This window comes from Lygodium microphyllum, chromosome 11, assembly GCF_053477565.2.
Source record: "Lygodium microphyllum isolate KBCC chromosome 11, Lygodium_microphyllum_v1.1.10, whole genome shotgun sequence".
Lineage (NCBI taxonomy): Eukaryota > Viridiplantae > Streptophyta > Polypodiopsida > Schizaeales > Lygodiaceae > Lygodium > Lygodium microphyllum.
The window spans coordinates 84,282,992-84,310,900 of NC_141145.1; the positions used below are offsets into that span (position 1 = coordinate 84,282,992).

The following is a 27,909-nucleotide window of genomic DNA, read 5'->3' on the forward strand; positions in this document are numbered from 1 at the left end:
AACGAAAGCTAGAAATGCCCCCAAGATAAGGGAGCCAATAGGACTTTATATTTTAAGGACCACCTACAACATAAGCATTCATGTGCACAAAATCTATGTGCAGGACAATCTCTATAGCAATCAAAACTACCATTGAGATTGAGCTCCACAAATTTTACCTGTTGGAGAGATCAAAGGTTAAGAACAATATTTCACAACAAAAAGCCCTTGGACTAATCATTAAAACATTCTGTCCAAAGTGCAATTAGAAAGTTTCAATATGGTAGGTTGACATATGTACCTAAGTAACAGCACCCTATTACTATAGTTGCATGGAAATTCATTTCTAAAGATGTAATAACTTGTAAGAAACACTCCTTAAAAATAAACAATGTTTCTTATCATCCAAAAAAAAAAATCATCCCAAAAAAATAACAAGAAAGTAACTTCTTGCCTTGGAAACAATGTTGATTATAAAACACCCTGGAAATCATAGTATCCATCATCACTGCTGTGTCAATCCATCTCTCTCTCTCACTCTCTCTGTCTCTCTCTCTCTCCCCATAATGAGTGATTTATATTATATCAAAAGATTACAAGATTATAGACAGTCACCTGACTAAAAGAGTACAAAAGTCATAGCAACTAAGAAATGGAAATTACCATATGCCAAGGGACCAAGTCCTCCCTGGAAAGAACCTCTCTCTCTCACACAAAAGAAATAAATTACAATTAATTGCAACAGATAGTTTACTGTATAGACTTAAATGCATTGGCATACAATTGAGTGCATTAGTATACTACATTTATTTACTGCTATATACAAGATACATTGGTCCAAGAAAAATCTCTCTCTCTCTCTCTCTCAATAGACTAATGCATTATTAGAGCTCTGATTCCAATACAGTGAGTGAGGCTGAGGAGATTAAGGATGAGTATGTTATATATTCTCTAGGATGCAAGAGGGACTTTTTAATACTTTCCATTTTAAGTATTTAACATTTGACAAGGTGCATGGCTCTTTTTTGACACTTTTCGTAGTTATATCCATGTTTGTCACTTTTATTATATATATGGTATTGTCTTTTCATCAACTTGATCTTTGATATTTATCCAATTAATAGGTCTATTTCTTTGAAATTTTCATGTCTACAAGTTCCATGAACCATACTTTCAACATAAATCGTTCAAGAAGCAAATCAATGTAAAGAAGAAATACTAGTATTTGATATGAGCAAGGATGTCAGTAGGTTAAGACAATGAAGCAAAAAGATACTTCTACCAAGGCATGTCATCATGCAAGCACATCCCTGAGACACAACAGCAACCTTGAGTAAAATAAACCAACAATTTGGCTGTTACATATTCAAAAGTTCCTGCCTATTAGCTTTGACCTTATCATGGACCACAGTGAACATTAGCATGACAAATGTCAGAGTCATAAGATGGTTATAAAGCTTTTTTAAACCAACAATTTGCTTGTTATATATTCAAAAGTTCTACTTGCAACTCTTAAGTAACAATTCATTAGGTACCCTTTATTATGGACCATAGTGAATAATATGCTGGGCACATGCCACAGTCATAAGATGGCTGTAAGATTTTAAAAATCACTATTGCAAAGCCACTGAATACTAGGACAGCATTTGTGGGGTTAATATAAGGAGAGGTCAAATTAAACTGCTTTTCAGGTTTGCATTTATATTCATGGGTACAGCAAAGGGCTCTACAACTGACATGCAAAATCCCATAATCTCATCATACACTGAACAAGTTGACAAGCTTGCTAGATAATCAACTGCTTCTTCTACATGGATTGCAAGCCATATACTTGAACTTGGCAATAAACATATAAGAGAGCAGAAATTTGAGCTTCTGATCTATTTATTGAAGCTATTGTCAGTGACTGAACTTGCAAATCACCTTTACAGTTAATGATGGTGTGCTTGCTCATACCGAAGTCCACAATACTTGCAAACATTTGGTTCATCAGAATCAAGACAAATAAACTCCACCGGATGACCAAGAGCTGGATCTGGGCCTGCAAAATGGTGCCAAGAACCTCAACCCAAAGAAACAAAGAAGAATACATTATCAATTCATGAGCAAGTTGATAGACAAAGCTACATACCCCCTATGCATGCCACAACCCGTCCTTCCACAGGTATGGGGGGTACTTCACTGATATATTCCATCGGTGATTTTCTGTCTAGTTTCTGATTGTACACAGTTCAGAGAAACAAAAATATGCCGGTGAATTATTTAATGAGAACAAGCAAGAAAAAGTACTCACAAGATGGAAGCACAGAAGAATAATAACACACGTAGTCCAAAAAGTCTTAATAATTCAGTATAAGAGAAATTTAATCAAACAAGGACCTTCAGACATAACATGGTTTCTTTTCCTATGAAGCCTACATAGAAACAAGATATGGCCTGTTTAGACTAGTCACCTTGACATGTATTTACCCTGTTCGTAACATCATGTGCAGGGGTAAAATGATCCACAGCAAATGTTGCATCCAAATCTCTCAAAGAAATAATTAACCTATTCAAACCTTCTGTGCAGCCTACCTTTTGTCAGTAAGACTCATAGACCTTCCCTCCCGTTTGATAAAGTTTCAAGCACTTGTATTGGTTGTTGAATATGGTAAATGGTATGAAAGCAAGATCCTTAAGAATTTCCATCACGTCGCTTGTCAGAAAATTTCAAATCGGATATAGGATATGAGTGCCAGTGATATGAAGACCACACGCTGTGAACAGTGCATGATCTTTTCTTTCCAGGTTGTCAGGCACATTCAAAATCTGATTGGATTCAATCCTTAGCTCTGACAGTTCTTAGTCCATGTGTGTTCCATTCCGTTCCAAACCAGCAGACAGCAGACACAAGATTTTTATAATGTCAGGAGAATCATCTATGGGCCAGAACACCTTAGCTTGCTCTCATATTTTCATTTATCATTGTGGTAAGAAGAGACATTTGCACAAGGATTGCAAAGAGTGGCAGCTTTAAGGAAGGAGAAGAAGAAGAACCAAGATACAGACTCCTCCACTGAGTCATCCTCTTCCTCCAACTCCGACTTGGATCCTCCAGCCAAGGCCAAGGCCAAGGGTCCCCCAAGGCTGGACTGTCAAAAGATGACATACCAGCAAGACAATAGGGTTTGCGGGGAGGAACACATAGTGAACTCCGCAAACATGGAGAAGAGAAGAGAAGAGAGAAGAAACTTTGATAAATGGAATGAATTTTTGAATCATGGAGTGAATGTGATACGAGGGAACAAGGGTGCCGTAGCACAAGGAAGATGATGAAGACAACCACGAACCACGAACCACAATGTCCTCCCGAAGGGGTGTGAGGGCAATGGAGAGGCTGGAGAGAAGAGGAGACGGACTGAATGAATCAGCCATAAGGAATGAATGAGAGTGGCCTATAAATAGGCACAATCAATCTAGGATAGCACCTCTTTTTGGGGATGCAAACCCTAAATGCAAAACGCAAAAACGCAAACTATGGGTGAAGGGTTTCTCAACACCCCCTCTCAAGCCCAAAAAGGGGAAGAAGAGAAGAGTGAGGTGGAGATGGAATGCTACATGCTGAAGAATGCTCATCCAGCAACTGCCACTTGGACAATGTCCCTCGTGGGGAAATTGTTCACTTGCCCAAGCACCCTCACACAAAGATGATGAAAACATGCAATGCGTAGGAGGAATGTTAGACTTTGTGTGGTGCCGAGAACAATAAGGATATGCCCGTACTCCATCTTGGGAGTTGACTCCATGCTAACCAAGTGACCGAGGCAAGAAGAAGAGGAGGAAGAAGATGTATGGGATCCCTAAGATCCAAGATTTCCACTTGAAAGGTAACCTGCTAGTAAAGAACAATAGACAGAGTGAACTGAAGAATCCAAAACTCAACCTTGTGAGAGAAGCCACTAGCTCCATGCATCCATGCAAAAAGGAATATGAAGGCCTCATCACCAAGTCACGACTGAAACTCCAAGGCCCCGATCTAGGTAGATCCTCGAGATCCTGGGTATCAATAGGTGAGATGACCGTTGGAAGGAAGCCACCCTCATCCAAGGGTAGAAGAAGGTAAAAGGCCTCCACCAGGGTGTGCGAAGGATTGAGCAGGGGATGGGGACCCCCTTTGAAACTAGAGGAATAGGATCCCCCTCTGAAATCGCAGTAGATGTAGATGCCCCCTCGGAGGGCAAAGAAATATCATCCGCCTCTAAATCCTCCTCTGAGGTAGATAGGGAATCCAAAAACTCATGGATCACGGACTCCAAAGTGTCTGAGGATGAAGAAAGTGCCGTCGGTCGTGCCGAAGAAGGTATCTAGGGTAGTGAAGAACTCCCAAAGGCGGCCTCTCGAACCTGAGTAGGTGAGGGAGAAGGGTGGGGCTCAAACTGAGCAATGAGTGGGCAACAATCATTGCTTCTCAATATAGCGGCCCAAGAAGCCAAAGAAGAGAAAGGAGTCGAGCAGCCACTGTCTCTCGAAGGAGCGGACTGACGAGGAGACGGTATCAAACAATCACCATCTCTCGATGGAGCGGACTGCAGAACCGCGGGTCATGGTAGCCACTGTACCCGAAAATAGGTGAAAGAAGATTGCCACTGGCATTGCGACGATCTCTAGGAGGTCGTAGCGTCAATCGATCCTCCATGTGCTCGAAAGGACTTAGTGCGCATCGGATGCGTCTTATTACCTTGAGCATAGTACTCTGATAGCTGATGCAGAACAATCTTTGTGGCCCAAAAAAGGAGAGGTGGCACAAGGAGTGCTTGGTGGAAGACGCATATACTCCGGGGGGGTGGGAAGCAAAGGTCGAAGTCGACAAGCATTAGTGGTGTGTCCGGTGATGCCACAGTAGAAGCACCCAGAAGTCTGGTCATCTATTGGTAAAGAAGCAATGGGTACCAGTGTGCCTTGTTGAAGAAGGAAGAGGTGGAAGAGATCAGCCACGAACCACAGACCGCAATCTCCGCCTCAAGGGATGTGAGGGCAATGTGAAGCATGAACTGCTATGTCCGCCGCAAGGGGTGGGAGGGCAGTGGAAGGACTAAATGAGCTGCCAGTGGGAGGAGGATGCTACCAACAGTAAGAGGTTGCAATCAGTAGCAAAACGCAAGTGAGGAGAGAAAGACTAAAAACACATGCTGCAAGAGAGAGAGAGAGAGAGAGAGAGAGACTAAAAACGCAAGAAAAACCAGCAATAGCAATTAGTATGCTGAAATCAGCTCCGAACAATGTGTGGTAAGTTGGAAACAGGCGCCAAATTTTATAGACAGCAATGGCCAGCTTGGACCACGATGTCCTCTGCGTCCGAGGTGTGGGCAGCAAGCTGAAATACCTGAAATCTGCAAAAACGAGATTATTTTCTGAATGGAGAGTGATCAGCAACAGTCGCTCTGATGCAAACGGCTGCAAACTGCAGGTGGAAGGTTGAAAACAGGCACCAGACTGTAGATGACAGCAAGGGACAGCTGAGACTGCGATGTCCTCCGTGAAAGGGGTGTGGGCAGCAAGCTAAAAACACCTGAAACCTGTAAAAACGAAAATTTGATGCAGCGGAAGAAGAAGAGAAGTAGATGCCGAACCCGACACCAATCTTTGCCATCACTAGGGTGGAGGATCTTTGCTGCTGTTTGAGCAAATCCAGCTCTGATACCATGTCAAAAGATGATGTACCAACGAGACAGTAGGGTTTGCACAGAGGAACACGGAGTGAACTCAGTAAACATGGAGAAGAGAAGAGAAGAGAGAAGAAACTCTGATGAATGGAATAATGAAGTTTTGAATCATGGAGTAAATGTGATACAAGAAAACAAAGGTGCCGTAGCACAAGGAAGATGATGAAGACAACCACGAACCACGAACCACAATGTCCTCCTGAAGGGGTATGAGGGCAATGGAGAGGCTGGAGAGAAGAGGTGATAGACTGAATGAATCAGCCGTAAGGAATGAATGAGAGAGTGGCCTATAAATAGGCACAGTTTGTCTAGGATGGTGCCCCTTTTTGGGACTGCAAACCCTAAATGCAAAACACAAAAACGCAAAAATGAAAACTGCAGGTGGGGTGTGTGGGGTGGGTTTTGGGTTTGTGTGTGTCCTTGGAAAATAGGGCACGGCCTATTTTCCTAGCTGAAACCCTCTCCAAACATGGTCGCCTCCCACATGGATCCTGTTTCCCCAAGTCCAAATTCAAAAGGGCTTTCAAAACCATTGCATTGCTGCCCCTGTGCGTAGAACACCCCTCTATGAGCGGCGCTACAGCTGCCCTCCCCGTCTTCTCTCAACCTCTTAAGTAATGTGTATAAGTTCTCCACCATAGCCTCCACTTTTTCCCATTCGTCTCTTCATCCTCCACCGTTTTGTTTGGCTGAGAGCAATCATCCTCCTCGTATGGACGCAAACATTTGCATCATCCTCCTGCTGATTCGAGCTTGCACAACAGCATCCTAGATTTTCTCAGGTGACCTCCTTTGACTCTCCTCCTTCACCAAGGTGACCATTGCTGAGTACAAAGGCAAATCTACTACAATTTGTGTGTCCTGTTAAGCAGCGTCCTGCCACTTACATATGTACCCATGTTTCGAATTTAGTCCATAATTTGTATTGGTTTTGTTGCATATCACATGTAATAAGTTGCTAGAGCTCTCATATGCTTTTGACAGCGCCTAAATTCATTTTGTTGATCTACATGCCATGCTGATAACCGGGGCTACTACAAAAAAATAAGTATGCCAATGCATGATCCGAATTGTCATGGCAGTGGTGTTTTTTGGGGTTTTTGTTCTGGCAGTGGTGTTTTTTGGGTTTTTTGTTCCTGAGCTATCAAGCTTTCTATAATATTGTCGTTCTACAATTTTTCGATCAGCGCATCTAGTCATGTGCTTTCGATATATTTCCCCTTCACACCTCTCCTAACAACAATCACCAACCATGTGCTTCTGACGTGCAATGAATTCACTACCTACACCACTCGCAGCAGCGTCAGTGCGGCCTCTTCAAGAATCAATCACCGACAACTCCAGTTCCTCTAGTAATATTTGCCATACACTAGGCTGCCTTAAATTGATCTCAATCTATGGAATCATGGTTTCTGATTATGAGGATTTCTTGGCAAGCCTTTTGCTAATTGCATCAAACCATCAATACCTCCTACTCCTCTGATGACCTTGCTAGTATCAGTTTTTGCCTTCAATTTGCATCACGTTGTGTGCTTGTTTGTAAACTTCGATAGGGTATTTGCAGGCCTAATTCCAAAAATCAAAAACACAGACCATCTAAATTGCAACACCTGAGATCTCCGCCAATTGCAGTAACCATTTTCAGGCATGCACAACCTCTTGATCCCATATCATGGCTTTTTTTGGAACCATGGCACATCATCAAAATACGCTATGCACAATGCACATAGATGCATTCATCTTCCTGTTGTTTTGCGCTTCCGTTTGACGAGGCAAAAAGAGGCATGCATCGTCCAAACATCCTGCCATATTTCATGGAAATTGGCACATGGTATACGGACGAGGCATTCTCTCATAAATTATGAACAGAAAATCACATGTGCTGAATGAGAAAGGGTCTACATTTTAATTTAGAAATCTTGATAAAGTATGCAATCAAAATTACTATTTTCAATGAGACACGGTCCTTCTTGGACGTGCATTGATATGTGCAATCAAATGCATACATTGCACACATCTCGTTTCTCGATTTCTAACTTTAATATTGCTATGCAACATGTCATGCCTTGTCATCATAATGTTCTTATACCAATACTTTTAAACAGATCTTATATGTGCATGCGTAGAAGAGTACTTGCTGGAAAATTAATTCTCCAATAGGATAGCGCAAGAATGACTTTAACATTCAGTGTGTGCATCCAATTTCCTTCAGGCAGTGTGCAGTTTCCAATGAAAGAGATGTTTGCAGAATTATTTCTGTCATCTTGTTTTGATGGTGTGTGTTGAAATCATAATGTAAACTCTTCTACAATCATCGAAACATAAATGGTAGCATTCAAGGACAGGATATTTGATGTTCTTAATTTGGACATAACTGCATTCATGCCACAGTTTGTATTTGCTTTCATAACTTATTGCTACGGGGTGCGTCTTTCCGGTTTTTCCTATACACTCTCCAATTGAGTTTGTGCCACATTGCTTTGAAGGTTTAGAAGACAGTAATATATACAACAATCCTATCTTAATCTTCTGCATGACCGTGGAATTTCAGATTTGTTAGCCCTATGTCAAAAACTGCTCCCTTTCTGTACTTGCTGTCCATGTTGCTGTTCATAGTTCTGAATATGTACATGGCTGTCAATTTCCATAATTATTAAAAAAATCAGCCATGTGTGCTGCCTTGGTGACATAAGCACAGGATTATGCCTCATTGAGCATCCAATTTAGTACAGTGCATATGCTGCCCCAGCCTTCCCAACTGCCACACCCCTCCCCCCCCCCCCCCCCCCCCGGTAACTCCACCAAGGCCATGGAGAGGTCCAGACAGCGCTTTCTCACCCACCACATCAAGACAATGCCACCCAACAATTTCTCTCACACCATTCCTCAAAGGGGTCATTCTGTTCCACTACCTGTTGATGTGACATTCTCATCGTCTGGCCATCAAGGACCTACATTGCCCAATCACAGTGGAGGCCAGCAATACCAACTTCAGCAAGCTACTACACTGAATCCTGGAATGGGGGCAGGTACAGTACATGGATTCTCCCCTGTCCATAGGCCCGCTGCTAGGCACTTGGGTATGGGCGCCAATGTGCTTGTCCAATTGCCTCCACGCAGCCCAAGTCATTGAGCAAGGGAGAGCATAGAGACAAACCACAGCAATGCATCTGAAAGCACCGATCAAGGACAGCAGCGCACATTTACACCGCAAAAGCAGGTCAAGCACAATGAGGTTCCACCATCTGGTGGGACAGGAAGTGAAAGCCAACCCCCTGTAGAGGACGTACAGGCCACTAACACCGAACCTTGGGATGCCAGGGAGACCTTGGTCTTGATCTCAGCAAAGCTGGACTTGGATGACATGTTGCAAAACGGAGAACTACCGGCCACATATGGGAGTTCATATTAGTTGACAAATGCTCAAGGTTGGATGTACATAGAAGCAGCAGGATGGAACAGAGTGCACAGGGAATGGAAAGCAATATACGACTATGAGAAGCAAGTTCCATCGAGCCATCCAACTAACTAGGACATGACTTCTCGGGGGAAGAAGTCACGGAAGTTACCGATATCATTTGACCGGCGGATGTATGATGCAATCAAGAGTCGAACGGGTGGGGCACGTTCTACCGATCCAGGCGACGACCTCGTCAACACTTCGTCAAATCCAGTGCTTGCAACAGGCTCTTATATTCCATTTTTAAATTAGATGTTTCGTAATGCAAGGTGCAACTAACAACTACATTTTGGACTATATTTAAAGGCTGCAATATGTAAATCAAGTCCAAAAATTTTCCTCCATGACTTTTTCTTGATTTGTGAATTGTACATGCAAGCACATCCACACATCGAGATGCGGGCAATGACAATGAGAATGGGGCATCCATGCAAGGAGATGGAGTGGAAGAAGTGGATAAGGATCAAGTTGCTGCCAACACTACCACTACAGGGGGCCACAAGCGCCACAAGCCAATAGAACAACATTGGGAAGATATCTAGAGGAAACTACAAAGCAACAGATGGACCACTTTACTGAGACCAAGGTGAGAAGAGCTGCAAGGGAGCAAGAGGCCTTGCAGTCCAATTTAGCCAGCTGGAGGGAGTCACAAGACGCAAATCTTTTTTTGCAAAGAGAGCATCGCAATCATCAGACTGAGAATGATCGGGCATGCAAGCAAATGAAAGAGAAGCCAATGAGGTGATGCGAGAGTTGGCAGCATCTATTCATTTTTTGTACGCGGCAACAACATCCTCCTCTTGAAGGCATAGCCCATAGTTGATGCTTCATTTGTAAAACTTTCTTTTCATTTGAAACAATCAACAAAATTTGTCAAGGATCATTATTTCAAAAGTTGCCTTGTATGTAGTTTCACGAGTTTTGATGCAATTAGAGAAGTCCCATGCTTGCACAAATAAACGTATTCTTGAATGAACATTGGATTACTAAAAAAGAATTATTTGGAACCATAAGTGGTGGTATTCCACTAAAACAAAATCACATAACATTGAGTTGATTGTTGCTTCCGTCGCAACAAGGAAGTGCATTCTGCTTCATCAAATGTGCTGCAAAAAGAAGATATTGAAGCATAATGACACTACACTTGTTTGCGCAATATATAGCGAGTAAGACAATCCCTTTGGATTCCAGTACTAAAACCGCCAATGGGTGCATGAACAGGGTGTTAGCCTACCTGTGTTAGTCATGTCAGTGTATCATCTCCTAGTTCTGAGTTCCTATCAGAATCTAACGAAGACATAGGAACTCTGGTAATTTAGGTGCATTTTCTTTCTTTGTTGGCTTCCAATGTGCATTCCTAGGCCAATTATTACTTTCCACAATCTGCCTACACTTGCCAAACATTGGCATTGCCATCTAGGACTTTTCTAGGATGTCCCCTTTTTTTTTTTGGCATTTCTTTCTATGAGACCAGCATTTATTGTTGGTTGGCCAGCATTTATGCCCTATCCTGGATATGGTCGGCCAGTTTTTTGATACTCTTGCTATTTATAGCTGCACCTCCCACTTGGGGGCTCTTCAGTCTTCAGTCTTCCCTTTGCAGGTGCACACTCCGACTCTCTGTGCTTGGTGCTGCCATCGTCATCAGCCTAATTTGATTCCCTCACTGATGCTTTGGGCTGTGTGCAAGGATAAATCCATCATCATTGTATCAACATTCTTCTTTGGTTAGTGAAATATTCTTCCCTCATCTTCTGCTTCCTCTCTCTCTCTTTCTGCTTTTTCAAGAATTAAGTGCTAGAGGGGGCACAGTCACTATTGGTGACAACTCTACAGTTCCCATTCACGGAGAGGGGACTATTCCTTTATTGCCCGACAGGCAATCTTCTTCGGCCAAAGTTCTCTATGTACCAGATTTACATTTTAACATGTTGTCTATTCATGGTCTTACACGACTTGGTACCCATGTGGTCTTTACACAAGATACGGTGACAGTGAAGGATGCTTCTACAAGTACCATTCTTTGGACAAGCTCCCAGGAGGGTGGACTTCACATGCTCACAACCTTGGCCACGCCGTCTTCCCACGAGCTTGGGCTGCTTTGGCATACTCATTATGGTCATCTTTACTTGGATGCAATCAGACAAGCTTCTCGGAAGAAAATGGTGGAGGGACTTTTTGATCTCCCTCCTATTCACACTTTTTGCCCTACTTGTTTGAGGGGCAAGCAACAAAAGCAGCCACATCCCCAGGTTGCCACTAGGAGAGTTTCTACCACGCTTGAGTTGGTTGACACCGACCTTTGCAGACCTATGAGCACAGCCTCCCTTGGCAAGGCCCGAGTATTTGAAGTTGATCATCAATGACTTCAATTATTATGTGTGGCCTTATTTTCTGAAGTACAAGAGCGAGGCATACTCCCGTTTCTACGAGTGGAAGGTGTTTGTGGAGAGACAGACTACTTCCACAGTACGTGGCATACGAGCAAATCATGGTAGCGAGTTTACTTCTAATCTCTTTTCTCAGTTTTGCAAGGATCACGGCATACGGGTGAAGTATACCCATCCGAACACAACTTCGAAGAATGATGTGGTGAAGCATGCGAATCAGTCCATCCTAGAGATGGCTCGATCAATGTTAGATCATTGGGATCTTCCTCATCACCTTTGGGGTGAGGCAATGGCTACTACGGTTCACATCCACAACCGCTCCCCAACTTTTGCATTACACGACACAACTCCTTATGAGGCTTTCTTTGGTCAAAAGCCTTCCATGTCTCATTTTCACATCTTTGGTTGTGATGCTTTTGTCCATGTGGACAAGAAAAAGAGAAAAAGAAGCTTGACTTGAAGTCAAGGAAGCTCATCTTTGTGGGCTACAGCACTACCACGAAGGGCTATTGACTCTACAACCCGATTGTTAGAGATCATAGCCTGTTTGGTGGGCAGGCAGGCCTGCACAGTCGGACCAGCAGGCTGCTGCACAGTCGGACTGTGCAGTCGGACTGCCACGTGGCAGTCCGACTGCCTGCAGCCGACTTATTCCAGGCTGCGCCCTATTTCTGGCGCCCCATTTCAGGCAGTTTTTCGGCTATATATTGCCGACGTTTCCAGCAGTCTGCCCACTCTTCTCTGTCGCAGATTACAGACCGGTGCTGTGCAGTTTTCTGTCTCTGTTCACAGATTTCAGACAGCAGACAGTGCAGACTGCAGCAGACTTCGAGGTGGACAGCAGGTCGCATTGTCGAGGTGGAGACACGCAGTCCAGCGCACTGCGCCCGTGTATATCTTTGTATTCAGCATTCTTTATACAGCAGATCTTCATTGTACATTGTCTCTTTCTCTCCCTTCTCTCTCTGCGTTCTCTCTCTCTCAGTCCTACGCTTCCGCACCGCTGCACTCTGACATGGTATCAGAGCAGTGTTTGAGGGCTGACTGAGCGCAGAATCAACCTGAAGAGGAGTTTCCATCGCGACACAAATTTGCGTTTTTTGCGTTTAAGGGCAAACAGGAGGGCTGCGCCTTGGAACAAGGCTGAAACGAGTGTGGGCGCACAGGAAAGGAGTACAGGTGGTGGATTTGCTGCTGTTTACTGCTGTTTGACGCAGAGGAAGTTTGAGTTTTCAACCTAAAAGTGCAGGTTTTGCTTTTTCATCGCCTCCGGCGGGTGAAGAAGCTTCAGGACGCGGAAGAGCCTTAGCAGGCTGAGTTTACCCAATCAGAGGGGGCTGCTTTTGCGTTTGAGAAGGCATTGCAGGTGAAGATGTCTACAGAGATGGACTTGGAGTTCCAGGCGATTATGGACCGGAAGGTGCCTGTCTTACCGGCTCTTCCTACAGATCAGAAGCTCGACGGCAACAACTACCGCATTTGGCGCGTTATGATGTTGGCCATCCTTGAGTCCTATGATTTGGCGGAGTTGGTACAGGAAGATATTGACCGGCCTTCGGTAAGAGATGAGTCCAAACTCTCTTCCGATGCTCGTGCGGAGTTGGCCAGGGCCCAGTCTCATTGGGACAAACTGAATGCCAGGATTCGATCCTTTCTCTTTCTATCATGCACTATAGCCGTGATCGCTCACATCGAGCACTTGACGGTGGCTCGTGAGATATGGCTGGAGCTTGATCAAATGTACAATCGGATGACCCTGATGAAGAGGGTTTCTTTGGAGGTCCAGATGCGGACTTTGTCCGTCAATAAGTCTTCTTCGCTAAGGGAACACATTAACAAGCTAAGGCAGCTACAGATGCAGGTTCAGAATGCGGGGAAGCCGATTTCCTCCGAAGACATGGCGATTACACTATTGTCCCAGTTGCCGCCACGATTCGGTACATTTTACTCTGCCCTTATTGCTTCGGGGCGAGAGTCTACTCTTCGCTGGGAAGAGTTGGTTCCTATGGTCTTGGACCAAGAGGAACAATTAAAGGGACAGAATGCTTCCAAGACAGAGGCGTTGACAGGTCAAGCCTCTCAGAAGAAGGGGAAGGACCAAAAGAAGAAGAAGGGGGATAACAAGTCCAAGAAGGACAAGGAGAAGGACAAGGACAAAGACTCCACATGCCATATTTGTGGAAAGACTGGCCATTGGAAAAAGGATTGCCCTGACAAAGACTCGAAGGACACCAAGAATAAGGAAACCAAGGATTCTGGAGCGGTGGCTGCACCCTCATCAGCTGCATTTCTACATTTAGTTGTCATTGAGGACGCTTCACCGAATGCTTCTGATGCTGCGATGGCGGCTCCCCAATCTCGAGAGTGGATTATTGATAGTGGTGCCTCACGGCATATGACTCCTTCATCAGATGGTGTTGCCCAGCTGCGACCTTTGCGTGGGCAGGTTCTCATTGGAGACAGCTCTTCAGTTTCTATTGCAGGTCGGGGTAAGATGCAGCTTATTCCGGATGGACGAGGTGGCACCAATACCTCAAAGGTTTTGCATGTACCAGGATTAGGGTACCATCTCCTTTCAGTTTATAAGATTTGCTCCCTTGGTCTTTTGGTGGAATTTGACAGTTCTACTGTGCGAGTCCTTGATCGTGAATCGAGGAAGGTTCTATCATCTGGATATGAGGAGAACGGCATTTACAAACTGAAGTCTTCCACTGCCCTCTCTTCTCTTCTTCTTACCTCACAGTCACAGTCTGAGTTATGGCATGCTCGGTTTGGTCACCTGAACTATGACTATCTTCGGAAGGCGTCACGTGGACAGCTTGTTCGAGGGTTGCCGGATATAGTGGTGAGCCAGCAGTCATGTGTCTCCTGCATACGGGGGAAGCACCATAGAGATGCCATTCCCCACACCGCTTCGCGGCGGTCTACTTCACCGATGGAGTTAGTATCTACGGATCTATGTGGCCCTATGAGGAATGAGTCCCTGCGTGGGAGCTCGTACTTCATGCTGATTGTGGATGACTACAGCAGGATGACATGGGCCTACTTTTTGGCACTAAAGTCAGAAGCTTTCTCGCACTTCAAGGATTGGCTTCTCTTTGAGGAGAACCGATCAGGCCGGAAGTTGAAGACCTTGCGATCCGACAAGGGAGGTGAATTTGTGTCTAATGAATTTGCTCGGTTTTGTGCAGATAGAGAAATTCACCAGGAGTTTGCCAATACCAATACTCCTCAAGAAAATGGTATTCTAGAACGGAAGAACCGCAGTGTGATCGAGATGGCGCGCACCATGATGGAGCACCGACAGACCCCTCAAGTTCTGTGGGCCGAGGCTGTGGCTACTGCAGTCCACATCCTTAATCGATCCCCTACTTCGGCCGTGGAAGGGATGACTCCATTTGAGGCTTATTTTGGGACGAAGCCAGATGTTTCTTACTTTCGAGTCTTTGGGTGTGATGCCTATGTTCACATTCCCAAGGCTCACCATGATAAATTTGAAGCGGCTTCCCGAAAACAGGTATTTGTTGGCTACAGCTCCCAGTCCCAAGGCTACCGACTGTATGATCCCGTCAAGCGGGATGTATATACTAGCCGTGATGTGCGGTTTGTGGAGGTTCCGGCTTCTTCAACGGGTGATGAGCATCCCGTTCTTGGAGATCCAGGGGAGAGTTTGGCTCCTATAGTTTCACTAGAGCCTGTGCCTTTTGATTATGATTTTGTTTCTGACACAGAGTCTACTGTTCCACCGGACCCTTCTGAGGAGTTACCACCGGTGGACATTCCAAAGTCTTCTACTGATGGAGAACGAAGAGGGGAGGTTCGGCCTCCTCCTCGCTGGGCCCGTGACACTCTCCGTGATTCAGGGATCGAGGGGGTTCCTGAGGAGTGGGGACCGCAGGATGGTCCGCGGCGGTCACGGAGGCACCAGGCACATTCTTCGGAGCTTGTTTGCTCCAATTATTGTTTGATGTCCCGTGTTATGCAGGATCGAGAGCCCACCTCCGTGAAGGAGGCTTTACAGTCCGCCCCATGGAAGAAAGCTATGGAAGCTGAGTTGGAGGCTATTGAGAGGAATGGCACTTGGTCCCTTGTGCCACGCCCCCCGAAGAAGAAGGTGATTGGAGTCAAGTGGGTCTTCAAGACCAAATATCTCAGTGATGGTACTTTGGATAAGCACAAGGCTCGCCTTGTTGCTAAGGGTTTTGCCCAGCGCCCAGGGATTGACTGTCATGACACCTTTGTCCCCACAGCTCGTATGGCAACCATTAGAGCTGTTCTTGCTTTGGCTGGCCATAGGAGATGGCCTGTTTATCAGTTGGATGTAAAGTCGGCCTTCCTAAATGGTGATTTGAAGGAGGAGATCTACGTTGAGCAGCCTCCTGGCTTTGGTTCTTCAGATGGGAAAGTCTACAGGTTGAAGAAGGCCCTGTATGGTCTCAAGCAGGCCCCGCGAGCTTGTAACGAGAAGATTGATTCGTTCCTCCAGTCTCAGTTGGGATATCGGCGGTCCAAGGCCGATCCGCAGCTGTATATTCACACTTCCGCGGATGGTTGTGTGCTGTTTGTATTATATGTTGATGATTTGATTGTCACCGGTGATGATGCACAGCAGGTCCAGGAGACAAAGTCAGCTTTACATCGGATGTTCGAGATGACGGATTTGGGGCTACTCCATTTCTTTTTAGGCCATGAGATTTATCAGTCTCAGAGGGGGATCTTTCTCTCCCAACAGAGATATGTACAGGAGCTCTTGGTGTCTTTTGAGATGGAAGATTGTCGGGCCCGCTCTACTCCTATGGATCCGAACTGGAAGGCCACTTCCCATTCAGCTTCTCCTTTGGCAGATGCGTCCCGCTATCGACAGTTGACAGGGTCCTTGATTTGGCTTCTCAACACGAGGGTTGATCTATGTTTTGTTGTTGGGCTCTTGGCAAGGTTCATGAGTGAACCTAAGACGGTGCATTGGCAGGCTGCTCAAAGGATACTTCGGTATCTGAGGGGGAACGTCTGATTTGGGGATTCATTACCCCGCAGGGACAGATGGATCAGATCTTGTACTTGCAGGTTGGAGCGACTCGGATTGGGCCGGTGACGTGGACCACAGGCGGTCTACAACAGGTTACTGCTTTACTTTGGGTGCAGGTGTTATTTCATGGAGTAGCAAGAAGCAGCCCACGGTAGCCCTTTCGTCTACTGAGGCGGAGTATCGGGCCGCGTCTTCCACCACATGCGAGGTTGTGTGGCTTCGGAGATTGTTGGAGGAGCTTGGGTGCCCCCAGACTCGTCCTACATTGCTGCGATGTGACAATGAGAGTTGCATTGCCTTGGCGAGGAACCCTGTTTTTCATGCCCGGACGAAGCACATTGAGATCCAATACCACTTCATCCGAGAAAAGCTTCTGGATGAGAGCATCACTGTGGAGTATTGCAAGACGGAGGACAATCTTGCGGATTTGTTTACAAAGGCGCTTCCTCAGGCTCTCCTTCGGCAACATTCCAGATCCCTCAGGCTTCTGCCCTGCCCAGGCTCTGAGAGGGGGTGTTAGAGATCATAGCCTGTTTGGTGGGCAGGCAGGCCTGCACAGTCGGACCAGCAGGCTGCTGCACAGTCGGACTGTGCAGTCGGACTGCCACGTGGCAGTCGGTGGCAGTCCGACTGCCTGCAGCCGACTTATTCCAGGCTGCGCCCTATTTCTGGCGCCCCATTTCAGGCAGTTTTTCGGCTATATATTGCCGACGTTTCCAGCAGTCTGCCCACTCTTCTCTGTCGCAGATTACAGACCGGTGCTGTGCAGTTTTCTGTCTCTGTTCACAGATTTCAGACAGCAGACAGTGCAGACTGCAGCAGACTTCGAGGTGGACAGCAGGTCGCATCGTCGAGGTGGAGACACGCAGTCCAGCGCACTGCGCCCGTGTATATCTTTGTATTCAGCATTCTTTATACAGCAGATCTTCATTGTACACTGTCTCTTTCTCTCCCTTCTCTCTCTGCGTTCTCTCTCTCTCAGTCCTACGCTTCCGCACCGCTGCACTCTGACACCGATGACATGAAAGCTAAAGGTGACCAAGGATGTGATCTTCGATGAGGCTTTGGCCTCCAAGGATCTGACTGATGGTTCTATTGCAAGTGATTCTTCGTCATCGCCTGAAACCCCCCTCCCCTCACATCCTCTGTTCCTCTTCTCCCCTCCAGGTTGCCACTTCACACCCCTTCTTCCTACTTCTCCTACAGGTCCCTACGGATCAGCTCACTTACAAGCCCACCGGAATAGTTCACTTTGTGTGAACTATGCTCTTACGTCACAGATTCTTCATACTAGTAAGCCTACTATAATTAAAAAAGGCTCTTGCACAAGATATTAGGTGTCAAGCCATGCAAGAGAAGCTCAATTCCATCAAGCATAATCAAACTTAGTAATTGCTTCCACGTCCTCTGAGGCGAAAGGTGATACGTGTGAAGTGGATCTATAAGACCAAGTATAAAACCAGCCTTCCTTCCGTGGATGGGTGGTAAATCCCTGATTACAACTTACTTATAGCAGCAAACAATAAATACAAATCTGAAAATACAAATTTACCTACTGATCTTGGACAATGCACACCTGATTGGCCCCAAAATTGGCACCCCTTTTGGTATTTCTTTAGCTTTATTGAAGAAGAAGTTGCTTTACAATGGGATTCTCCCGATCCCCTTCGTCATCCAAACTCCCCTTGCTGTCCAAAGTGACCAGCGAGTCTTTGATCTAATTTGCCCCTTGATTCGCGCACTTAATTGGCCTTCACCCACTTCATAGATGATGGAAATGCCCCAAATCCAATGGCTAGCTAGTTCTCCATTTGAATTTAGCTGAAATTCACCTTCAACCCTGAAAAATCCAAGTCTTGGAGCTTCCAATTTCTAGCACACTTCCCAAGGTTGTTGCTAAACCCTAATTTCTGCTGTAAATTAGGGTTTACAGTAGAGAAATTTGCAATTTCTCAGCCTCCAAGGGTCCAAATGCTGAGATCTTCGGAGCAAGGCTGTAAAATGGTTGGGAGATGAGAGAGAAACCTGTAGAGAGAGAGAATTCAGAGTTTTGTCGAGAAGAATGACTGAAAGCTGCCCTGCCACAACAACATTAAATGTTGTCGCCTACAGCTGAGACATCCAAATCAGCTGTCACCTTGTACCTGGATGCAATCGCCCAACGTGGATGGTCCTATGGCTGGCTGCAATGGCTGAAAATAAACTGGCCATGACTGCTCACAGCTCTCCCACATTTGCTACAGCAAGAATGATCTCGTTTTTCCTCTTCTACAGTCTTTTACTTCCCAAATGGTTTTTCCAACATTATCCATCATTAAATATTAATTTTCAGTCTTTAATTACTGAAAATTAATTATTTCGATGCCCAAAAAAATAATCTGACTGGCCAATAATTAAATTGGCTAGGCATCTTCCACTCTCGACTCTCTTTGTGTCATCTTTGACCATTGGATCGATGTTAGGTACATTAGACGCCACATCTCTAGTGTCACTAACTAACACTTATGGCCAAATGAATGACCCAGGCCAACAATTGACACTAGATACCACCAAGTACCTGTGCAACATAACTTATAGCAACTTTTGCCTTTGACATCCCGTGATTTTCTCGAGTCCCGAGCTCGTAAATTTACTCTAACCCCAGCTGCACCTCACATGCGCAACATATACTTAATCATGTGATTAAAATTAATCCACATGTTAAGTGAGGTTTCAAAAATACATGTCCTCATGACAAAGTACCTTGCAAATGGTTCCTTGAAGAAGCACAAAGCTAAGCTTGTTACCAAGGGTTTTTCTCAAAGGGCAAGGTTATACTACTTTGAGACTTTTGCACCTACCACTCAAATGTCTACTATTCGGGTTATTTTGGCTCTTGCAACCCACCATCGCTGCTCTGTTTATCAAATGGACGTAAAGTCTGCCTTCTTGAATGGGTTTTCTATAGAGATGAAGTATTGTGTTTTACGTTCTACAACTATGAAGGTGGTTTGGCTTCACCGCATGTTGGCAGAGATTGGCTTTCCTCAGCCTGGACTTACCGAGCTACGTGGACAACTAGAATGCTCTAGCTCTGGCCAAGAACCCCATGTTTCATGCTCACAGGAAACACATTGAGGTTCAATACTGCTACATTCAAGAGCAGATCGTGGATTCCGTGTTGGCAGTGGTCTACTGTCCCACGAAGGACAATGCAATTGATCTCTTCACAAAGACTTTGCCTAAGGCTTCATCACATGAGCTTGTTGGGTCTCCAAACACTCCCAAGATCTACAAGGGGGTGTTAGCCTACCTGTGTTAGTCATGTCAATCTGCCATCTCCTGATTATGAGCTCCTATCAAAGTCTAACAGAGACATAGGAGCTCTGGCAGTTTAGATGCACTTCTTTCTTTGTCAACTTCCTATGTGCATTCCTAGGCCAGTTATTGCTTTCCACAGTCTACCTACACTTGCTAGACATTGTCATTGCCATCTTCCATTTTTTTGAGGTATACACTATTTTTTCTAGCATTTATTGCTAGTCGGCCAGTATTTATGGCATCTCCTAGATCAAGTTGGCCAATTTTTTAGTGTTCTTGCTATTTATAGCTGCATCCCCCACTTGACAGACACACACTCTTCAATCTTCACTCTCTTCCCTTTGCAAGTGCACGCTCCAACACTCCAACTCTCCATACTTGGTGCTGCCATCGTCATCCACCTAATCTAGTGCCCTCACTGACGCTTTGGGCTATGTGCAAGGATTGATCAATCCATCATCATTGTATCAACATTCTTCTTCAGTCAATGCAGTATTCTTCCCTCATCTTCTACTTCCTCTCTCTCTCTTTCTACTTGTCTCTATGTTCATGTCTCTCTTCCGTCACACACTCTCACACAGGAAACCCTAGATCAACAATGCGTACACATGCATGCTCTATTGACTCATCCCCATCTATGCAAATATTGTGGAGTGTGTTGAGAAACCACATCATTCCGTACAGTTTCCCTTCTTCATTCCCGTTTTTGGTTTCAGTTTCCAATCCCAAAAAGGCTTTCTAGGGTCTTTCAAGAGTGTCAAAGCACCGTACGAGAGACTTCAATGGGGAAGACTCGAGATTGTTTGTGCTTATATATATAGCACCTCCCATTTATTCTTCACTTGTACTTAACATACTCTCTCACTTCTTCCGAGACTTTGGTCTCTCCTCTCTCCTTCCATCATCTTCCACAAGCACCTTGTCACCTTCAACATCATGTTTGTGTTTGGATCCCATCCTACTGGTGTGAGCTTCTCCACCCTAACAACAGCTCATTTCTGCCTAGCGTTAGCATCCCCAACTTGGCGGCAACTTCCTTTACCTATGAACACTTCTCCTTCACCTACCATCTGCATCATTGGCCTAGCATCAGCTTTCTTGACTCCACACATTTGCATTTTGGTTCCTGGCCACTCTCCTTCATCAGGCATTGCATTTCCAGCTGACGCTTCCATCTTCAAAGTTTGCATACATTTGCAATTTCAGTTTTTGGCTCTTCCTTCACCTCCAACGTTACTCTAGAGCAATTGGCATCAGTCATTAGGCCTGTGTTTGCTATGTCAGAGGCTCCTAATCCTCCAACGGCAGTCTCCTTGCTCCAAGCATCACCAATTGTCATCCCTGCATTGTAGATTCACATGCTCCTCTTCGACGGCAGTCTCCCTGCTCCAAGTGATACATCATCATCCCTGCATTTGTAGACTCAAAGGCTTCTTGGACACTCTCCCTACTCCAAGGCATCCTTGCTGCTACAACACCCTTCTATCAGATTCACTTCATTATTTCATTCATTCATTTGAGTTTCTTTTCTCTTCTCTTCTTAATGTAACTCTTGGGCATCCTTCTTCTCTTGGCATCTGTCTTTCTTTCTTTCAATTGAGGTGTTTTTATCATTTAACCATCATTTACTACACCCTAAGTGTAACATTAATGTGACATTAAAGTGATATTTAATGTAACATTAAGGTCACAAATATTGAATGTGACATTAAAGTGACATTTAATGTGACATTAAGGTAAATCTAGGGGAACACGCACGAGGATGACCGTCCGGGCTCTTGGGCGCCCGAACGGGGTTAAGGGGAGCCTAGAAATAAAGAGAGTCCAAGAATAGTAGGACTCACCAAGGTTTGACGGCTAGCAATCGGATCACGATGGTATGGCCAGCAACATACTAGGCAATGCTGGGAGGTGAAAGAAAGGACTCGTGCTCACAGATTAGGACTGTTTTCTTCTGGCTTCATCGTTTTGTTTTGGGTCATCGAACATTGGTATGTGGATTTGTGGAGTCCTTCAACGAAAAGGCAGTCGACGGATTTTCAGTAGTCCCGCTATCCATTCAGTCGACGGGTCAGTCGACAAGTTTCATACGTCACGCAGGAAATTTCAGTCGACGGGTTTTCCTTCGTCGACCCGTCACGGATCCGTGAAGTCGCTGATCAAAGGTGCTGGGTGACACGTCACGTAAAGTTTGACGTGACGTGTATCTACGTCACGTAACTTATCGAGGGGGAAGCTACCTTTTCACGGAACGCCGTAGGCTGAATCGTGAGCCACCAAATCCTGGTTCACGCCCGTCCGTGAACACCCCTCCGTGAACACACCAACGAAACACACATTCTTTTCCTTTTTCGCAGGCTGAAGCTGAAGTTATTTTCTGATGCGTGTCTGATCAGTCGACTGCGCGTTTGGAATTTTTCTTATCAGCCTCAACTGCATTTATATCACAAATACAAGCTCAGCAGAGAGCAAGTTCAGGAAAGGGGCATTGATGGCCTGCGTGATTATTAAAGAAGGGGGCTGAATACTAGTCGTTTCTGCAAAGAAGCTCCATTTCCTGCGTAACCGACTTTGTTCAGGCAATAAAATTTGTTCTTTACTCTTCGGGTTTATTCACAAACCAGCAACAACTACCTGCCATTAAAATCAGGGAAGTACTTTACTTTGTATGCAAATTTATTATCTTTGCTTTCCAATTCCAGTGTATTAATGGCAGAAAAAGGGAAAGAGAGAGTAATGGAAGGTTCTAGTTCTGGGGACCACCCTATGGTAGATCCCCATGAACCAAAAATTCAAGAAGAACAGTGGGAAGAATTTTTTGCTACACGAGAGCAATTTGATGATCTTACTGCTCGTGTGCAAGCTCAGGGGGTTCAAAAGGAATTTTTAACCCAAACACTCACTGAAATAAAATCTCAATTAACTTTATTGTTAGAAAGAGATCAAAATAAAATAGAAACCTCGGATGTCCCATCTTCATCGAAAGATTTAGATGTGACTATCCGAGATCCTAAGGAACCCCACCATAAATTGAGGGATAATCCAGTTCTAAAGGATATGAAACCACCTCAATTTCACGGGGAGGAAAAAGATAGAAATAAAGATACAATCTTTAATTTCCTCCAAAAATGGAAAGATTTACATAAACTTAAAAATACCCCACCACATCTCCAAGCACTGGAGGCTAGTTTAACTTTGGGGCCCAAAGCATATAAGTGGTGGCGAACTTTAAAGGAGGCAAATAAAACACCTGAAACTTGGGCTCAATTTGAATCCGTCTTTTTGAAAGAATTCATTCCTGAAAATGAAATGGAAAGAAATTGGGAAGATTGGGATTATGTCAGACAAAAGGGAAGACCCTTGCTGACATATCTGGAGGAATATCGTGAGATAATCCTCAAATTGGAAGGAATAGATGAATTCCAAAAAACAAGAGGATTCATTAGGGGACTAGATAAAGCCTGTAAAAAGGAAGTAAAAAGGAGTTCACCTAAGACGCTGGAAGAGGCAATTAAATTTGCATTAATTTATGAAGATAGTATGCGTCCAGATACACTCACTAGTCTCACTGATACGGAGCCCAAGTCTAAGGAATTGGAAACCTCAAAATTTGTGGGCAAATTTAAAAGGAAAATGCCATTTTTTAAGGGTAAAAAACAACCTTTTGAAAAGAAACCATATGTGAGGCCAAAGTTAAGTCCTGATGACTTTGATAAGGCCAAAAAAGAAAAGTTGGGCTTCAATTGCCTATCCCCTAACCATGCTGCTTGGCATTGCCCTCAAAAGAAAAAGGGAGAAGACAAAGGAAAAGATAAGGACAAGGGCAAGGAAAAAGAAAAACAAATCCATGTAGTGCAGACCTTAGAATTAAAGGGGCATGAAAAGTACAAATCTTTAGAGGTCTTGCACATGGATGTACAACATAAGTGTTGTATGTCAACTTCTATGTGGCAGCCTACTTTTGGGCCACATGATTTACTTAGAGTACATGGATTGATAGCTGGAAAGAGGGTTAGAGTCATGATTGATGACTCTGCCACACATAATTTTATAAACTATGCACTTGTCAAAAAATTAAAACTTCCCCAACAAAGGAGTGGCCATCAATATGTTCGTATGATGCAAGGCCAAGACAATAAAATATGGGATACAATTGTATCCAATTTGGAAATTGAGATTCAAGGATATAAAGATAAACTTGATTTCCAAATTATGAATATGGAAAGAGCTGATATTGCTCTAGGGAGGGAGTGGCTATGGGGATTGGAACCATCCTTAAAACGTAGTTATCACCATAATACACTGGAATTTGAAAGGGATGGTAAGACTTTTGTCATTTAAGGTGAACATGAAGTATCTGATAATCCTTTGCTATGTTCTACTGAAGTTCAGAAGCTGATAAAGAAGGAAGTTTGTGAGGTATATATGTTATGGTCTCTTCCTGTACAGAACACTTTTACTTTCTGTAATATAAAGCAACAATTTTCTTATGTTTGTGAGTTGAATGTTAATAATGAATTAAGTAGTTTGTTAGATGATTTTAAAGATGTGTTTCCTTCTGATTTACCAAGTGGCCTTCCACCAGATAGGGGTGATATAAATCACCCAATTGACATAAATAAGGATACACACCCTATTTCTAAACCACCGTATAGGTTAAGTGAAACACAGCATCAAGAAGTTGAAAGACAAATTAAGGATTACCTTGATAAAGGGTTTATTCAACCCAGTAATTCACCTTGGGCTTCACCAATTTTATTGGTAAAGAAAAAAGATGGTTCTATGCGACTTTGTGTTGACTATAGAGCACTTAATAAAATAACGGTGAAGAATAAATTTCCTATGCCCAGAATGGAAGATCTTTTTGATCAATTGCAAGGGGCAAAATTCTTCACAAAGATAGATTTAAGATCAGGTTATCACCAAGTAAGAATTAAGGCACAAGATGTTTCCAAGATAGCATTTCGTACTAGATACGGGCATTATGATTTTTTGGTGATGCCTTTTGGCCTCATTAATGCACCAGCTACCTTTATGAAGCTGATGAATAGTGTTTTACGGCCCTATCTAGGACATTTTGTAGTCGTCTTCTTGGATGATATCTTGATCTTTAGTAAATCAAGAGAAGAACATTTGGAACACTTACAATTAGTATTCCAACTGTTAAGAACACATTCCGTTTATGCGAAGAAAACTAAATGTGAATTCTTTGCACAAGAGGTCAAATATTTGAGGCATATTATCTCGAAAGAGGGAATCAACATGGATCCAGAAAAAGTAAGGGCAATTATTGAATGGCCCATCTCCAAGGAACCTGGAAGAGCTGCAGATCTTCCTAGGTTTATCTGGATTTTATCGTAGATTCATTCGAGATTATGCCAAAATAGTTGTTCCAATGACAGACCAACTTAAAGGGAAAGGAAAAAGTTTTAATTGGGGAGCAGACCAAAATGAAAGTTTTCAAAAACTTAAGGTAGCTATTGCTACAGCTCCAGTACTATTAATTGTGGATCCCAATAAACCGTTTGTGGTTGAAGCTGATGCCAGTGATAAGGCGATAGGCGCGGTCTTATTACAAGAAGGTCGACCAGTTGCTTTTGAAAGCAAGAAATTAGACCGTGCAAAACAGAATTATTCTGTTTATGAGAGGGAGCTGTATGCAATAGTACATGCAATGAAGAAATGGAGGCACTATTTGTACGGTGCCAAACTTTTGATTTTATCGGATCATGAAAGCATTAAGTGGCTTAATGATCAACCGGATTTACATGGGAGTAAAGCCAGATGGGCCGAACTCCTCCAAGAGTTCGACTATGAGTTAAGATATAGAAAAGGAAAGTATAATATAGTAGCTGATGCACTCAGCAGAATGCCCATCATTAATAAATTGAGTTTTACTCAGTTCACTTCCAACTTGCTTAAATCTTTAAAAGGGAAATGCCAGGTTGATTCGGCATATTCCAACATATGGGAAGCAATAAAAAATGGGGATCCAAATGAAAGTGCTTCTACTGAGGAAGGAATATCTGAGGATGTTCAACAAGGAAATGGAGCATCAGGGGTTGCTCAAACTCGATTCAAGTGGAAGAATTTTACTATTGATAATGGTTATTTACTCTACAAGGGTAGGGTATGTGTCCCGAAAGATGCAGAAATAAGGCGCCAGACACTCTTTGAGTGTCATGATACCCCTAGTGCGAGACATCCAGGAGTTAATAAGACTTATAGTCTTATTAAAAGGCAGTTCTATTGGCCTGGAATGAATAAGGACGTCCTTGACTATGTGGTCAAATGTAATAAATGCCAGGTTAATAAAGCTAAAAGATTGAAAATGGGAGGACTTCTCCATCCACTAGAGATTCCTTCGGCAAAATGGGAGAGTATCTCCATGGACTTTATTGTTGCTTTACCCAGAACACAGAGGGGACACGACTCTGTGTGGGCGATTGTGGATAGGTTAACCAAAATGGCTAGGTTCATTTCAACTTCAACTGATGTTAAAACACCAGAATTGGCTAGATTGTTCATAGAGAACATATATCGATTGTATGGCCTTCCGGCAAATATAGTTTCTGATCGGGATAGAAAATTTGATAGCCAATTTTGGCGTGCGGTATTTAGGAAATTGGATACTAAACTTAGCATGAGTACGGCGGATCATCCGCAAACAGATGGGCAAACTGAAAGGGTTAACCAAATTCTTGAAGATATGCTTAGGGCATATGTAAGTAAAAGGCAAACTAATTGGGAAGAGTATCTACCGATAGCAGAGTTTGCATATAACAGTGCCAAGCACTCTTCCACTGGATATAGTCCATTTATGTTAATGTATGGGTTTAAGCCCAGAGCTCCTTTTGCAGTAGGACTGCATAAGGAAAAGGTTCAGGCAGCCAAAGACTTTTTGGAGGATAAGAATAATATGTTAAAATTTGCTCAAGAAAATATTAAAAAGGCTCAAAACCGAGCTAGAGCATATGCAGATCCTCACCGAAGAGACATCTCCTTTGAAGAAGGAGAATTGGTCTATCTTAAGATGCCTGAACAAACTAAAACTATGAAAAAGGGACAATGTCCAAAGCTTTCATCAAGGTATTGTGGTCCTTTCATAATACTTAAAAAGGTGGGAGAATTGGCTTACAAGCTCCAACTACCTGCTGGTAGTAAAATACATCCAGTTTTTCATGTAAGTAAATTAAGGAAGAAGCTGGGTGATTTGGATAATCTAATCTTAAATGATGACATTGAGGAGCTATTCAATGACCAATCTAATCCACATGAACCAGAAAGAATATTAAATGTTCGTAATAGACGAACAAGGAATACTATTTATCAAGAATGTTTGGTTAAGTGGAAAGATTGTTCAGAAGAAAGCTCAACATGGGAGCGAGTAAGTACTTTAAAGAAAAGGTTTCCCGATTTACAGTTAGACCTTCCAAGTATCGTTTTTGAGGACGAAACCGATTCTTAAGGAGAAGGAAATGTGACATTAATGTGATATTAATGTGATATTTAATGTAACATTAAGGTCACAAATATTGAATGTGACATTAAAGTGACATTTAATGTGACATTAAGGTAAATCTAGGGGAACACGCATGAGGATGACCGTTCGGGCTCTTGGGCACCCGAACGGGGTTAAGGGGAGCCTAGAAATAAAGAGAGTCCAAGAATAGTAGGACTCACCAAGGTTTGACGACTGGCAATCAGATCACGATGGTCTGGCCAACAACATACTAGGCAAGGCTGGGAGGTGAAAGAAAGGACTCGTGCTCACAGATTAGGACTGTTTTCTTCTGGCTTCATCGTTTTGTTTTGGGTCATCGGACATTAATGTGACATTAAAGTGATATTTAATGTAACATTAAGGTCACAAATATTGAATGTGACATTAAAGTGACATTTAATGTGACATTAAGGTAAATCTAGGGAAACACGCACGAGGATGACCGTCCGGGCTCTTGGGCGCCCGAACGGGGTTAAGGGAAGCCTAGAAATAAAGAGAGTCCAAGAATAGTAGCACTCACCAAGGTTTGACAACTGGCAATCGGATCA

The 27,909-nt window shown here is 43.8% G+C and overlaps 1 protein-coding gene across 1 annotated transcript in view; it reads right to left on the minus strand.

The window, feature by feature from the left end:
• Positions 1 to 1,649: 1,649 nt before the first annotated feature.
• The window catches only part of LOC148029035 (NADH-ubiquinone oxidoreductase-like protein), a 35,503-nt gene continuing 9,243 nt past the window's right edge, over positions 1,650 to 27,909 (minus strand). The window contains exons 2-3 of the mRNA XM_087687802.1: positions 2,111 to 2,195; positions 1,650 to 2,020 (exon numbers count right to left, since the gene is read on the minus strand). Coding sequence (XP_087543928.1) covers positions 1,911 to 2,020; positions 2,111 to 2,195 — 195 coding nt within the window. The 3' untranslated portion in view covers positions 1,650 to 1,910. The remainder of the gene's footprint in view (positions 2,021 to 2,110; positions 2,196 to 27,909) is intronic.